Source organism: Panthera leo, chromosome B2, assembly GCF_018350215.1.
Source record: "Panthera leo isolate Ple1 chromosome B2, P.leo_Ple1_pat1.1, whole genome shotgun sequence".
Classification (NCBI taxonomy): domain Eukaryota; kingdom Metazoa; phylum Chordata; class Mammalia; order Carnivora; family Felidae; genus Panthera; species Panthera leo.
Window position 1 is genome coordinate 134543868 of NC_056683.1, and position 16315 is coordinate 134560182.

A 16315-nucleotide genomic window follows, 5' to 3' on the forward strand; every position below is an offset into this window, starting at 1 on the left:
ACCGTCTCTGGCACCGGCCCCGAGCCGGTCCTTCGGGCGTCTGCACCCGGGCGCCCGCGCGTGCCGCCGCGCACACATTCCCGCCTCCGCGCGCAACTCCCACGCCCCAGCCCCTCGGCCCGCCGGGCGCCAGATCCGCCTCCCGGGGTTGGAGCGAGAGGGTCCTCCGCGGCGTCTTTAAGGCTGCGGTCCCCGCCCCTCCCTCTTCCCCGCCCTCCCCCGCCCGTCCTCCTCCCGGAGGCCGCGGCTCCTCCCGACCTCCCCGCGAGCCGGGCTGCCGGGCGTGCGCGGCGCGCGGAGCAGGTGCCGGCGAGCGCCTCGCATGCCGCTGCCCGGCCGGAGGTGGTAGCGGCGCCGGGCGCGCTCCGCCCGCCCCTCCTGCGGGCCGCACTCGGGCTCCGGCGCGCGCGGGGAAATGTCGGTGGCGACGGGCAGCAGCGAGGCGGCCGGTGGGGCCGGCGGCGGCGGCGGCGCGCGGGTTTTCTTCCAGAGTCCCCGGGGCGGCGCCGGCGGCAGCCCCGGCTCGAGCGGTGGCTCGGGCTCCTCCCGGGAGGACTCGGCGCCCGTGGCCACGGCGGCCGCTGCGGGGCAGGTTCAGCAGCAGCAGCAGCAGCAGCAGCAACGTCGCCACCAGCAGGGAAAAGTGACAGTGAAATATGATCGCAAGGAGCTTCGGAAGCGGCTCGTGTTGGAGGAGTGGATCGTGGAGCAGCTGGGTCAGCTGTACGGCTGCGAGGTACTTGGGCGCGGGGCCGGGAGGGTTGGGGGCCTCGCTCGCCCCACTGTGCCCACACAGGGATTCTCCGGCTCCGGCTCTCGGTTGCGCACCGCCCCGACTCCTGGGGACCCGACGCTGGGAGCGAGGCGCAGGGCGTTCTCTCTCCAGGGTGCCCTCTGGCGCCGGGGCGCGACGGTTGGGAGCCCCTGTCTGGTGCCGGGTGCCCGGAGAGCTGCGGGCCCTCTTCATGGCAGTGGGGAGGGTTAGGTCTGGCTAAGCGCATTGCTTTTCTCAGAGCCTTTCCAGGCTCTAGCTGCAGCCACACGAAGCGGGGCTCAGAAGGGCTCACCCCAGATGCGCCTAAGCCAACAAGAACAGTACTCACTGCTGAGATCCTGGCAATCCCGCATTTTTTTTTTTTTTTTGCGGAGAGGGAGCAGGGAAGGGACCTGAAAGCTGCTTAACGGAGAGGAGAGGTTCTGGGGATCTCAGAGACCCCCTCGTTCCTGAAATTCCACATCAACATCATGAGATGAACGCTTTCTCTTTCGCAGCCAGCCCCGACGCGTGTCCCCATAATTCATCCTTGCATTTACCGAAGCTGCACACGCTGGGCTTTGTTGAAGCAGCTTGCTTCCTCCCTGGCCAAGCTCAGTTACTCCCGTTGGTGGGCGCAGAATGGAGAGCCTTTGGCAACCTGGAAGGGTGCCTGGGTGAAAGGCAAGCAGCTTTGCGGGCGGTGTGCGAGATGGCCGGAACCCACCGGGTTCCCCTCCGCCACGACGCTGGGACTTCCCACAGTTCAGGGGCTAAGGCTTACACACAAGTCTGCCGGACGTGTATATGCCTGATGTTAGGAGAAATGGTGAGAATAAGCTGTAACAGACGTCTGCTAGAAAAACGACTGAAGCCAAAATGATTCCCGGGGAGATTCTTTAATAACAGCAATTGTGGTCGAAGTGTTGTACTTCTCTTAAGGGCGTGGAGTTTGGGAAGGGTGGGAGAATGAAGGGGGTGAGTAATTAAGGATATGGCTTCTAAGTCAAAGCCAGGTTTGTGTCCATACTGCGCTTAACCCTGCTCAGCAAAAATGAAAGCCAGATGAACTCATTGGTTTGTCTACTGGTTTGGGGTATTCTGTTTTTCACACATTTTATGGCCTATTGTGAACGCATCCTTTCCTTAAACGTTGTCATTGCACAAAGCAACAGCATTCTTATTACGGACTACTGCTGAAGGATTGTGATATAATGAAGCTTGACTATATGACTAATGGGCTTGTAAAAATATATTGTTTCCAGCCTGGCTCTTATGAAAAGCCATGCTAATTGCGTAAATAAAAACTGGCCAAAATAGGAAGTGTTCCTGGGATTTTTTTTTTTTTTTTTTTAATAGGAAGTTGGCAAAACTCTTCCAAGAAACACTATGTTTGATTTCGATGGGATTACTGTTGGGTGGATGGATGTGCTCAGTCTTGCCTCTGTAGCATCCAATTAATTTTCATTTATTTCACACTCCTCTTTATACTCCATTTTGGATCTGGAGAAGAGTTGAGTTAATAGAGAAACTACTGTGGACATTAACAGTGCTTTAGCAGTGCTGCTTTTACGGAAGACTAATTAGGGGTAGTTGGAGAAACTAGAGAGTTCCAGCCCCTTGGGCAGGTTGGCAAATCAAATATTTTGAAAATTCTTCAGAATAAATGGGGGAAAATGGTGGATCGAATGTTCACTGTATTGAACATGTCAGTTAGGTACGTATTTTAAAGGGTAAACACGACCTTGAATCTTTCCCTTGTACATCTCTTCTCCTATTTTAGACCTTCTGATGTGCAGCAAACAACTGGAGTTTTGAGAGAGAGAGAGAGACAGAGAGAGAGAGAGACAGAGAGAGAGAGAGAGAGAGAGCGCTATTTGCTGCCTGTGTATCATAATGTGACAAGTATTTCTCTTCAAGTTGTTTGCTCTGTCATTTTAGGTTGAAGGAATATTGGTCATTGAGAGGTTGTTGGCAGTTTGTAATTACTAAGCCAATGATACACCTTGTATATAATAATAAAAAGCGGGTGGACTAATAAATAGCCATATAACAAATTGTTTTCTCCCATCTATTTCTCCACTGGTAGGACTCTATTTTTAGCTAAGGTTCTCTAGTCTGGTAGCCTTTCCTCGCTGATAACTTCAGGTATTTCAGCCTCTGGCTTTTTAATCTAGGAGGACCTTACCCTGGCCAATAGCTCTGAATCTCATGAACATAAAGGCACGGGAATGTCCCTTTTACACTTAAAATTGGTAAGGTTTTAAATTTGGATTGCATGCAACTGACACAGGAAGCAAATTTGCCAGGCTTCAAACTGGCCAGAGGCCTGAGCTTTCTGCCAGGTTGGGGGACAGGATGAGCATATATTTAATTTCAGAAGAACTTCTATCAGGCAGGTGGGCAGTGAGGTGACTCGTCCCTCGCGGAGTAGAAAATAGTGATCTTTTGGAGGTAACGTGCGCTTTCTAAATTAGGAGTGGGAGAGAAGGAAGACCCAGAATAACTTCCTGGCTGTGGCCTTCTCTAGAAGTTTGCAGTGGCCAATCAATTTTGTATGGAGAATAATATAAGGGCAGCATCTCTGGAGTCCTTATTACGTGCTAGGTGCTATTCTCTGCACTTTGTATGGACTGATTCATTTAGTCTTTACAACAACCCTATGAAGAGGGTGCTCTTGTCCCTGTTTTACAGGTAAGGAAACTGAGACACAGAGGAAGAGGCTTCACAGCCCACAGAACTGGTGAATGGCAGGGGGTGGGGGTGGGAACATGAACCACGGCGGTGTGGCTCCTGCGGTGTGCCGGTAACTCTGCAGGGTCCGGTGCAAGAGAACCGATAGAGGCCCTCGTAGTGTATGTGTAGATAGTTAAAAATAATGAGGGGCGCCTGGGTGGCTCAGTCAGTTAAGCGTCCGACTTCGGCTCAGGTCACGATCTCGCGGTCCATGAGTTCGAGCCCCGCGTTGGGCTCTGGGCTGATGGCTCAGAGCCTGGAGCCTGCTTCCGATTCTGTATCTGCCTCTCTCTCTGCCCCTTCCCCGTTCATGCTCTGTCTCTCTCTGTCTCAAAAATAAATAAACGTTAAAAAAAATTAAAAATAAATAAAAATAATGAATTTGTAACCAGCATCTTGTAAAATGTGTTCTATCCACCTACCTTGATATCTCCACAGTGGCTTGGAAGGCTAGGTTTGAATTTTGAAATCTCAGACTTCCCAAGACTCCAAGCTGGAATGTAGTTGGAGAATCCACCCGCCCAGGGCCTCCTGCCTTTTTCTTCCCACCCGTGGTATGGTCCCACCTGGTGAAGAGCATTGTGTCCACTTGCACACCCCATCTCGGTCTACACCCTCTGCCACCCCGTAATCATAGCTTTAGCTCAGACCAGTGGCAGAGACCCCCTTGGGAGGACAGATCTGGGAGGAGCCTGTCTGCGCCCTGAAAGTGGCTTCGTATTTGATCATGAGATTGTGCGGGGCTGCAGCGGAGCCTAAAAAGGGACGGAGGTCACCGCATGGGTGTGTGGGTCCAGTTGGTCCCAGGGACGCCACAGGAAGTTGGGTGGAGAAGGACTAGGGCCCAGGGCTGTGGCCCTTCTTATCCAGGCTATGGGCAGTATCAGCAAACACCGTATCAAACAGCCTTTTGGATATAAAGATACATGGGTTTATAAATTCTAAGCTTAGTTATGTCGATAGTTATCTCCCATTTCATCATCTCATATGGATAGTTAAATCTCAGCTAGGGATTTGGTCATCATGGACCTGTTAGGATGAATCTACATCCACATTTAAGAACTTCTGTTTTGGGGCGCCTGGGTGGCTCAGTCGGTTGAGCATCCGACTTCGGCTCAGGTCATGATCTTGCAGTTCGTGAGTTCGAGCCCCGCGTTGGGCTCTGTGCTGACAGCTCAGAGCCTGGGGCCTGCTTCAGATTCTGTGTCTCCCTCTCTCTCGGCCCCTTCCCCGCTCATGCTCTGTCTCTCTCTGTCTCTCAAAAATGAATAAACGTTAAAAAAAAAAATTAAAAAAAAAAAGAATTTCTGTTTTGAGAGATTTTCGTATCTCTTCCAAACGCAGACAGTTTTTAAGAGCATTTGAAATCTGGCATAGCGTCTACTTTGACAAGTATTGCAAGATGGCTTACTGGATAAGTCATATCAATTTTTCTCATCTTGCCCAGCATCAAGATAACATCTGTACTTCCAGTTTTGCAATTTGATTTGCTCTGGAAATAAAAGCCTGTTGTTAACCTCAGATTACTGAAATGCCTGTAGCAGCCTAGCCGTAAACAGACTTGTGCGCTGAGGGCGTTTTCCTGGGTTATCCTGAATGTCCATCCGGGAGGGCTTTCCCTTAGCTGCATTTTAGAAAGTGTTTTCTGGCATATTATACCTTCTCATCTTCCCTGACTCCCTGTCATGCTCCTTCTGCAAATCAAGTGTTTTTCCAAATTTTTTGATGGCGACCCTGGAAAGAAATACCCTTTAGATTGCCGCCTGTCACACGGACACATGGATGTGTGAAAGACACACAGACTTACAAAGCATCATTTAACATTACTGCGTGCGCTAAAGAAAAAAATTACAAAGGTAACGTAAAATACGACTATTCATGTTAAAATACCATATTCTGTTCTATTTCGTTTTCCAGAATTGCTGGTTTGTGACCCTCCCAATTGATTTCATAACACATTTCGGGACAGTGGCATGCAGTTTGAAAAGCCAGAATTAGCTGGCGTTTATTGAGTGCTCTTTATGCATCAGGGATGATTCATGTAATCCGAGTAACAATTTCTGATATTCTCACTTTATGGATATAGAAACTGAGCCATGGAGATGTCAAAAAGTTGCCCCAGAGCCCATAGCTGTAACGTGGTGGGGCAGGGCTGTGTCCAGGAAATCAGTGCAATGTCACCACGGTGCCGCACTGCTTCTCAAGGCGGGACGGGGCCAGGCACCTTCTGGAAGAAAGTACTTCAACCGGTTCCCTTCGGAACAGTGGCTGGGGAAATTCGGTGTGGAGGCAGCGGTTAGGAGAGTAAATGCTCTGACGTTAGAAGAGCTGGAAGTCACATTGTGGCCCCAGCCCCAGCTTTCAGTAGTAGTAGTGAGTAGGCAATTTCCTTGACATCTCTGAGCCTCACCTTCCCCTCATGTTTAAGGGAGTCACCCAGCCCTCTTTGCAGGGTTGTTAGGAGGACTGGATGGGAAAGACCTGGAACGTAGTTGCTGGGACGCTGTTGCTGTTCAGTCACTTGTGTACTTTGAACCGTAGCCACTGTCTCTTGCTTATTCTCTACGATGTGGGCGGAGGACAGGAAGGAAGAGAAAACAAGGCATTCACATCTATCTGGCGGTAGAATTTGGAGAAGGATGCGTAGGTACTTGGGGTCGGGATGTTGGCATGTGTTGGAACTTGAACATGGGCAAATACTGTCTGTATCATTCCCCTTTCTTCTAGTATCTTCCTTACTCTGGAAGTTCCTGTGGGCTTTCATGTGTATGGAGAAATTAGACGTCAGTTGAAAGGCAGGCTCTGTCTTCATTTTCTTTAGACGTCCTAATATGGTAGAGGACAGTTCTTCAACCGTGAAGCGTTTGTTTGATTGAATGAAAAGAGTCAATCTTCAGACAACCTTTTACAAGTCATTGGCATTGTAGTTGAATTCGTTGGTGGCATTTCTTTATTAGAATCACAGCTAGAAAAAAATAGATTTATGGTTTGCAGCAATAATCTATATCCTCTTGCATTATTACTGTTTTATTTCAACATTGTTGAAAAGCACACCCCGCCCCCCCCTTCATTGACTTACTTGCTCCAAATAGGAATTTACAGATCGTGGTGACAGCGAATTGATTTTTCAGCTTCGATTGTGAGAATTCTTTTGTGAACCCGCTCTTCCTTGCGTCTCCCGCCCACCCTCTTTTCCTCTGCGCCCCCTGACACGATAGCTCTGCCTCTGCTTCTCGCCTCTGACTCGCCTTCGCTTCTAGGGTCTTCTGCTTTTCTCCCAGCTCTGGAACTACCTGGCTGCACACGGCAAACCTGGCCTAATTGACGGCTCTCCTCAAAGGAGTCTCTCTTTCTAGATGACGGAAGAGCAAAGCCTGCATTGTTTTTTGTTCCACGCGGTGCGTGCGCTGTGTGCACGATCGCATTTTGTAGTTTAGTCCCTTGTCTCCTCATGCAGGACTTGGCTATTTCAAACCGTCACCGGTGTTTTCATGGCACCATTTCTGCTCTCTTCCCTCCCCTTCAGCCCAGCCTGCAGCCTCTTCCTGGGCCAGCCAGTGCAGCCGCTCTGCTGTGGGCTTCTACCCTCCCTTGCTCCCTGCGGGCCCCTGGACCCCAGCAGGTGCATGAGCCCAAGTCTTTCTCCCCTGCTAGAAACAGCAACAGCAATCGCCTGCCGTGAGTAACGCTTCCCTTCCTCAGTCCTGTATCCCCTCTGGTTGCCGCTTGTTCTTCTCTTACCATCCATTTTTCTGGATCTTTCTTTACCCATGACAGATGCTGTTTATCCACCACCGCTGTCCTGAGGACCTTGCTGTTTCTCATCCCGGGGTGGTGTTGGGGTGTTGTGTGGGTCTTTACTGACTTGGCCTTCCCCGTGGAAGCCTTGGGCTTCTGAGACAGCCTCTCCAGGACCTCACGCTATTCCCTAGCTACTCTTCCAGTCCCCTTCCGGGCTTTCTTTCTCTGCCCATCTCTCTGAAGTCTGGTGTTGCTCAGGATTTGTCTTTGGGCTCCTGCTCTGCCTTCTGGGTCCCCTCCCCGCTGCATGCTCTTTCTGCATGATACGAATATTCCTGGTGGCTTCAAGTTGCTGTCCATATGCTGACAACTCTTCAATCTGTATTTTTAGCCCAGAGTTGTTTTCCGAGGACCAGATATATTCGGAGAGTTTTGAAATGGACAACGCCACTTAGAGGCTCCACGGGAGCCTCGTGGTGAACCGGTTTGCAACTGAGTTTACCTTCCTCTGCAAACCTGCTCCTTTTCCCCCGTTCCCTCAGGGAATGGCAGGTGCCGCTGTCCACAAATGTCCCAGCCAGAGGTTCTGCAGGCATCCTCTCTGTTGCCTCTGCCCTGCAGGTCACACCCTGCAGTCACAAAGTCTTTTTTTTTTTTTTTTATATTAAATATAATTTATTGTCAAATTGGTTCCCATCCGACACCCAGTGCTCATCCCAACAGGTGCCCTCCTCAATGCTCCCCACCCACTTTCCCCTCCCCTCCACCCCCCATCAATCCTCAGTTTGTTCTCAGTATTTCAGAGTCTCTTATGGTTTGGCTCCCTCCCTCTCTATAACTCCCCTCCCCCCCCCACGGTCTTCTGTTAAGTTTCTCAAGATCCGCCTATGAGTGAAAACATGGTATCTTTCTCTGACTTATTTCACTTAGCATAATACCCTCCAGTTCCATCCACGTTGCTACAAATGGCCAGATTTCATTCTTTCTCATTGCCACGTAGTATTCCATCGTATGTATAAACCACATCTTCTGTATCCATTCGTCAGTTGATGGACATTTGGGCTCTTTCCATAAGTTGGCTATTGTTGAGAGTGCTGCTATGAACATTGGGGTACAAGGGCCCCTATGCATCAGCACTCCTGTATCCCTTGGGTAAATTCCTAGCAGTGCTGTTGCTGGATCAGAGGGTAGATCTATTTTTAATTTTTTGAGGAGCCTCCACACTGTTTTCCAGAGTGGCTGCACCAGTTTGCATGTTGACCCTCGCTCCTTACGGCTCTGCAACCTGGTGCCTGGACTTCTCGCTGCCCCCCCGCCCCCCCATTTGTGCAGCTCCTTAAAATTTCTCACCAATTGACACTTCCGTCTCAGGTCTCTCAAATTACTGCCACCACCAGCAGCCCCCTGCTTTGCTGCTGCTGTTACGACCGCTTGCTTCGGCCACTGATGCAGCTCCCGGCGGAGGGCCAGGTGATCTGTACGTTTTGTCTCCCACGGTCAAACCTCACAATAACTTTAGGAAGGGGGGGGGGGTGTGGTATCATCTGCATTTCTTCATTTTGTGGCGGAGGAGACTGAGACCAGACAACTTGTGACTTGTCCCTGTCTCAGCTCGTCCTGACCCCAGAGTCCCTTCGCCACGATGCAGCCATTGTGCCCAGCAGCTCCATTTATTGAGTTCTTACTGCATAAGCCCATCCTCGCCGTGACTCTGCAAGGTAGGTAAAGAAACTGAGGCACCGAGAGCTTGAGCAACCCCTGGTTAGAGGCCACGTCACTCGCAAGGGGCGGAGTCCGGAACGGACACCTGTCTCTGGTTCCTGGGCTGGGGCCTCCCCCTGCGAGCCTCCCCTCCATCCACCCCTCACTGCGGTGACTCAAAGTGTCTTCTGAAATCCAGACTGGATCCTATTATTCCAGGGCCCTCATGACAAAGCAAGAGCCCATAGGCTGCAGCAAGGGCTCCGGGGCTTGCCCTTGTGGTATTTCCTCTACGGAGCATCTCTGATACATCCCCTCACCGGCAGGCTGGCTGCAGGCTTGCCCGGCTCTTGGCGCACCGTCTGTCATCCAGTCGCACAGCTTTGTGAGGGCAGGATCTCGTGGTCCCTGCAGCCCCAGTGTCTCTCAGGCCCCTGGCTGCACTGAGGTGTCCAGTACCTGGCTGGCAGGTGAGTGTGATAGAAACCGGCCCTCGAGACCATGTTCCGGAACTGTGCATTTCAGAAATACACGCCCCCACTTAACTGCACTAATGCCATTTGGCTCTGCTGGTGTTCGAAGTCTCCTCTTTCATTGTTGACTCTAAGTTTTGTTCCTTTCCCTTGGTTGTGAATTACATCCGTGCCGTCTTTTGAACCTGTGGACTGAACGGAAGTTGTGATGGCGTAAAGCACAGGTACAGGGCGATGAAAGTCTTCAAAGGGAGTAATCACAGGTTGCTGCCATTTCTGTCTGTAATTTTAATTTTTCGGTATGTACAAGAATCCTATTTGCACCATAGTTGCTCATTTCTCTGAGAGTGGAAATGCTTGCTGGGCGAGGAAGGGGTGAGTGCTTTTCCACCGGCAGATAAGATTCAGAGCGACAGGCTCACACAGGTTTTAATAGAACAAGGCACGAGAGCCAGGATTCCTGCCTCTGCCTCAAAGTTCTGGCCAATAAACTCTCACCAGGTTTTTCTTAGTCAGCACTGGCACTTTGGAAATCTGCTCCACTGTGTAAAAGCTGAGAAAAAAAAAAAGAAGAAGAAGAAGAAACCAGAGTTGTGGATTAGTCTCCACAACGTTACTTTATGGTTGAGGAAGAAATGATCAAAGGAGGGCTTTTGCTTTTCTTAAAGAATCCTCAGGGCAAAGCGTGGAAGGAACCTTAGAGGGCAGGAGTATTCATTCATTCATTCCAACAGATATTTGCAAAGAGGAGGAAAGAGGAATAAGAAGCCTTCATCCTTTTAAATTATATAAGAGAAAAAGAAAAAGAAAGAAACGCTTTCTGTAACAAGAGAAGGAGGGAGGCATCTGTATGATTGAAAGCCCTTTGAGGGCACAGACTATGTCCTGTTCACAGCTATGTTAGTGTGTTCAGTACATTTATTTACTGCATCCTGGCTCCGTGCTCCTTCCTTTACTCAGAGTCTGTTTTCAGGAAAGGGTGCAATAAAGTCATTCACATTATACCGTAAATGACGAGAACCACTTTAATTTTCATTTTAATAGGAAGTAAGGTCTTAAGTAAGAGAAAGTAACCTCTTATCAGCTGAACTTCAGGAATTGATAAACTGGGGCAGGATCTATTATTTGTGGGCTGTGGGACCTTGTTGGCATCTATGAAATGGATAAAATCAAAACAGGTTGCTGGTTTCTGGGATGTCCCGGGAAGGACCCCGGCCTGTGGAACTGGATCTACTTTGAACTGCTGCTTAATTAGCTCGATGACCTTGGCAAGTCCTACTCATGATAGACTTCGGTTTTCGGGTTTTCTGTCCTTACCTGAAAAAACGAGGACGGTCTAGGTTTTTACGCTCTGCCCTTTAGAGCTTCTATACTAAAGGTGGCCCTACACTGCCGAAAATGAGATTTATTAAAGAGAGGGTGATATTTAAAGCAGTAATGGAAGAGTCTTTCTCAAAGCAAACGTGAGACAAGCATCAGGATGGTTCACCAAAGGATCATTTAGTTGCATAGCTAGTTCTAGTAGCTAAAGTGAGAGTGTGTCCATCCTTCTCTTAGTATAATCTCTCGTGTGATGTGGCTCGGATAGGAAGAATCGGATTGAGAAGGTGTTTTTAGAACACCCTCCTCCCCTCCAGCACTTTCTACTTACTACTGATTTCTGTTAAATTTGAAATCGGACAGTGCAGATCTCCTAGGTACCCTGTTTGTTTGTTTTTATTTATTTATTAAAAAAAATTTTTTTTAATGTTTTTATTTATTTTTGAAGGAGAGAGAGAGACAGAGCATGAGCGGGGGAGGAGCAGAGAGAGAGGGAGACACAGAATCCGAAGCAGGCTCCAGGCTCTGAGCTGTCAGCACAGAGCCCGATGCGGGTCTCGAACTCACAGACCGCGAGATCATGACCTGAGCCAAAGTCGGGCGCTCAGCCGACTGAGCCACCCAGGCGCCCCTGTTTGGTCTTTTTTTTTTTTTTTTTTTTTTTTTTAATTTAATTGGGTTAACCTTTAAGAAGAACTGGAATATTTGGCTTAAACATTTTTGGTGTATAACTTATAATACTGACTGTTGGGGGGAGGGTAGTGCTTTCCTGTTCTTATTATTTGTCCTTTATCTTGGCAGCTCATAATTAACTGATAGTGGTATTTATCTTAACTTGTGTTGAGATATAAAGCGAGCACCTCAGAGGGAAAATAGTAGTAGCCTTAGGAAATAAAATTTTTGTTTTATTTATTTATTTTTTTGTTAGAGAGAGCGAGCGAGCGAGCGAGAGAGCGCACGAGCCAGGGAGAAGGTCAGAGGGAAAGAGCCTCAAGCAGGCTCCTGACGCAGGGCTCGAACCCATGACCCCGGGATCATGACCTGAGCCGAAACCAGGAGTGAGATGCTTAACTGCCTGAGCCACCCAGGCGCCCCAGGAAATAAAATTTTTAAAAATTGAAGGATACAAAGTAGCCTAAATAAAAGGCTGAATAAATCCGTGTAAACAAGTTAATTTTCACTGGGGAATTATTCCTGGGATGTCACTTTATAGTTAGTGTCAGAATGAGCAGGACAGAATAGAAGAAAACAAATTAATATTTTTCATGGACAGTCCTGGTGGGAAGTGGAAAGCAGAATTTATTGCTATTTATTATTTATTTATTTATTTATTTATTTCAATTTATATCCAAGCTAGTTAGCACATAGTGCAGTAATGATTTCAGGAGCAGAATCCACTGATTCAGCCCCTACAGATAACACCCAGTGCTCCTCCCGACAAGTGTCCTCTAACGCCCCTTGCCCATTTAGCCCATCCCCCTACCCCAAACCCCTCCAGCAACCCTCAGTTTGTTCTCTGTATTTAAGAGTCTCTTATGTTTTGTCCCCTTCCCTGTTTTTTTATATTACTTTTGCTTCCCTTCCCTTCCCTTACGTTCATCTGTTTTGTATCTTAAATTCAGAATTTATTGCTCTTAATATTTGTTTATTTTGTATGATGGTGGAATCCATAAAGGATCATCAGTAATCCCATTCAATCCACACAAAGGTGCTGTGATGTAAGGAGCTACCTCATTTTTAAAACAACAGAACTGAGGCTCAGAAGGACTTAGTTCCAGGCCTGAGTTTAAATTACCAGCAGGACTTGGACCCGGAAACAGTGACCGTCAATGTCACCCTCCCCACCCCGGTCATCTGCACCTATCCTTGTATGTTTGCCCCACACGCTGGGCAAGGCTCTTCTGCTTAATTTATTTGATACATTTTCAAGTAGGCTTTATTTTAGTTGAACAGTTTATAGGATTCCACTCTTGTGTTTGTTTATAATTTATTACATGAACCATTAATGGGATTCAGCTATTTCTTTAGATAATAGTTTAGTTTCTTCATCCATCAGTTCCCGAGTGTATATTGTAGGAAATGTGCTATTTATTTCTTGGATTGTCAACTCTGCATGAATGGTTAGTATTGGAGCCCTCACGCTCTCCAGCTGTCCACGTAGATGGAATATTGAGGCTAAAAATTAGAAACACACTTTAAATAAAACATTGGTTACAGAGTGGATATTTTATCCTGCGTGTTTGAAAGCATCAGATATTACCCTTCCCATGATAAAAGTAAAGAAATAATGCTTCTAAATAAAATGTGCAGGGGTGTCTGGGTGGCTCAGTCGGTTGGGCATCCAACTTTGGCTCAGGTCACGATCCCCGGGTGGGGCTCTGTGCTGACAGCTCAGAGCCTGGAGCCTGCTTCGGATTGTCTCCCTCTGTCTCTGCCCCTCCCCCTCTAATGTACACACACTCTCTCTCTCTCTCTCTCCCTCTCAAAAATAAATAAATGTTAAAAAAAATTTTTTTTTAACGTTTATTTATTTTTGAGACAGAGAGAGACAGAGCATGAATGGGGAGGGTCAGAGAGAGGGAGACACAGAATTGAAACAGGCTCCGGGCTCTGAGCTGTCAGCACAGGGGCCCGATGCGGGGCTCGAACTCACGGACCGCAAGATCGTGACCTGAGCCGAAGTCGGCGCTCAACCGACTGAGCCACCCAGGCGCCCCTAAATGTTAAAAATTTTTTTAAACAAAATGTGCAAAGCCCTTAACAACTTCTTTTGCTTCTGATAAAGGATATATATATATATTTCCTGAGCTGCTTGGTCAATCATCTGTTAACAACTTTTGTATTTTATATGTCACAAGTACAACTGACACAGATTGTTCGTTCATTTCTGCAAATGTTAATAGATTCAAATCTGTCTCAGGCCAAACAGGTAAGGTGTTGAGATTTCAGATTGGTGAAAAGATGACTTTTCTGCTCAGTTTTTATGAGCTAATACGCCACATAACAATTCTAATTAGTCAACTGGTTTTTCTTGTGTTTGTGATGGGGTGTGGCGCTCTAACAAGTCAAGAGAAAATGAGTCATTGATTTGGTGCTGAAACATGATTATGCTTGCTATCATGAAAATGGCCTACAAATATTACAACTAAAAAAAAAAAAAAAACACATACTCTCTCTGGTAGACAAGTGCCTTTTGTTAAGCTAGAATATTCCATTTCTTCATCAAACCCCAGATGGTTCAGCATTCAGTACTCTTATGCCAGAAGCAGTTTCTGTGGATGGATGTTTAAATAAAAACGTGTGTATTTTGGTAAACAGACCATCATCTAAACTAGCCTGAGACTTTAAAAGCATTTGGCTGCCAGTCATGTCTCAAACCTCTGGGATATTCTCATGTTAAACTTCAGGGAGGGCTAGTGGGCTGTATTTTGTAAGTGAAATATTCCAAGTTCAAGTTAACTTATTACTCTAAAGAAGATGAGAAACTGGTGTATTTATCAATTGACACCTTACTGTAAATTGCCCTGCGCGAAGCCACTGAAGACAGTGAAGGAGGGCAGAGAATGAGATGCAGAGAACATACAAAACACTTAGGTGCAAATTCTCCACGCAGCCATCATGACGAAGACACTGGCCCTCTCCGCCTCCAGGAGGGCAAGGCTGTGAGCACTAAGCGGGCCTGGTGGGCGTAGCGTGGACCTAGCCCTTCTTCTCAAGGAATTCGGACCATCTTCTCCCCTCTGGCCCCACTGTACAAAATCAAAACAAGGGGAGAAGTTCCTACATATGGCTTCTTGCTGGTGGTGGAAAATAGGTGGTCTCATTTAAGAGATCCTTACTGGTTGCACTCATAGGGTTCTTTTTACACGCTTAATGCCCGAGCGCAGGGCACTGCCTTATAGGATAGATGCTCCCGTCTCCCTGGGGCAGGAATGGGCTTGGTCTGCTCAGAAGGACGAGGCGGGCTCCCCGAAGCGCGCTTTGCTCACAATGTGGTTGTGAGTCGTCATCCTCGGCTTCCTTTAATTTCCCCTTTTAAATGATACAGCCCTTCCAGGGGCGTTTTGAGGATTGTTAATGTAAAAAAATCATCCCAAGAAAAGCCCAGGATATTTATCAAAGCGCCATTAGCAACATTTATGCTCTTTTTGCCATGATCGATTCTGCCTTCTTAATAAAAATATTCAAATTGGGGCTCCTGGGCGGCGCAGTCAGTAAAGCATCCGACTTCGGCTCAGGTCATGATCTCACAGTTCGTGGGTTCAAGCCCCATGCCGGGCTCTGTGCTGACAGCGCAGGGCCTGGAGCCTGCTTCGGATTCTGTGTCTCCCTCTCTCTGCCCCTCATCTGCTCACACACGCTCTCTCAAAGGTAAATAGACATTAAAAAAACAAAAACAGAAAACAAAAACAAATTAAAGGTACGCTCTTTGGCCAAAAAGAGAACAGAGGCTTTTGGAACTTTTTGTTTTGATTTTTTTTTTTTTTGATGGGGTTTAGGCCTTTGTTGCAAAATTTGGTCACACACCAGGTTTTATGAATATGGAATAACCCAGTCCAATGTCTCAGAAAGAAAAATCTTGTTGGGCTACTTTAAGAGAATTACCTTTTTAGTTCAAGAGAATTATCACATTGGAGTTAAGTAATAATATATCTGTCATTATATAACATTCATTCTGGATAAAAATCGTGTCGTAGGTTTCTTTCATCTGTGCCTAGAAAAAGGGCTGCAAAAATCCGCGATAAATGCTGATAGTGCTGTTTTCGTGTCATTATGGGTAATTTGTATTCATTTATGTTTTGTACAGTGAACACGTGTTCCTTTTATATGAGAAATCGAAAGTTATTTTGAAAAAAAAAAAAAAAAACAAAACGTGGGTGTGGATATCCCGACCGTTGTCACCGGAAAGACAAGGGCTCCCCGCTCCTCATTGACGTGCACTCTTTTGTCACAGGGCTTTACGATATTAAGAGCAGCCTTCACTTTTTGAGGCCGCCAGGCGGTTTTTTTATTTTTAATTGCAATTAATTAAGGAGAAAGTAAGCTAACAATTTTTGTCATACTCCATTCTTTACATTGCAGGATAAGCATACAGAATGCTTTTGGAAATCAGGGTGTCCTTATCTTTTTGGGTGGCTGGACTGCCGTGGGAAACAACGTTATGAACTAGAACGTGGTGCCCGTGTGCGGTTTCTTTTGCATTCGCTCTTACAGACTGCGCTCGTTTCCAGTCGCTCAGGTCAGCACCTCCTTCCTTCAGTGAGGTTGTTTCATGCATTTGTACTACAGTTAGACTGCCTTGTCAATTTCTGCATTCCCGCCTAGCATCCCCCGGGCTCCTAAGTGATTTTTTTTAACTGTACATCATAAGATTTATTATTTTTTTAACATTAGTTTTTGAGAGACAGAGACAGGGCGTGAGTGGGTGTGGGACAGACACACACACACACACACACACACACACACACAGAATCTGAAGCAGGCTCCAGGCTCTGAGCTGTCAGCACAGAGCCCAACATGGGGCTCAAACTCATGGACCATGAGATCATGACCTGAGCTGAAGTTGGACCCTTAACCAACTGAACCACCC

The 16315-nt window shown here is 47.4% G+C and overlaps 1 protein-coding gene across 1 annotated transcript in view; it reads left to right on the forward strand.

The window, feature by feature from the left end:
* Positions 1-415: 415 nt before the first annotated feature.
* The window catches only part of PPP1R14C (protein phosphatase 1 regulatory inhibitor subunit 14C), an 88652-nt gene continuing 72752 nt past the window's right edge, over positions 416-16315 (forward strand). Inside the window, exon 1 of the mRNA XM_042940071.1 lies at positions 416-736. Coding sequence (XP_042796005.1) covers positions 416-736 — 321 coding nt within the window. The remainder of the gene's footprint in view (positions 737-16315) is intronic.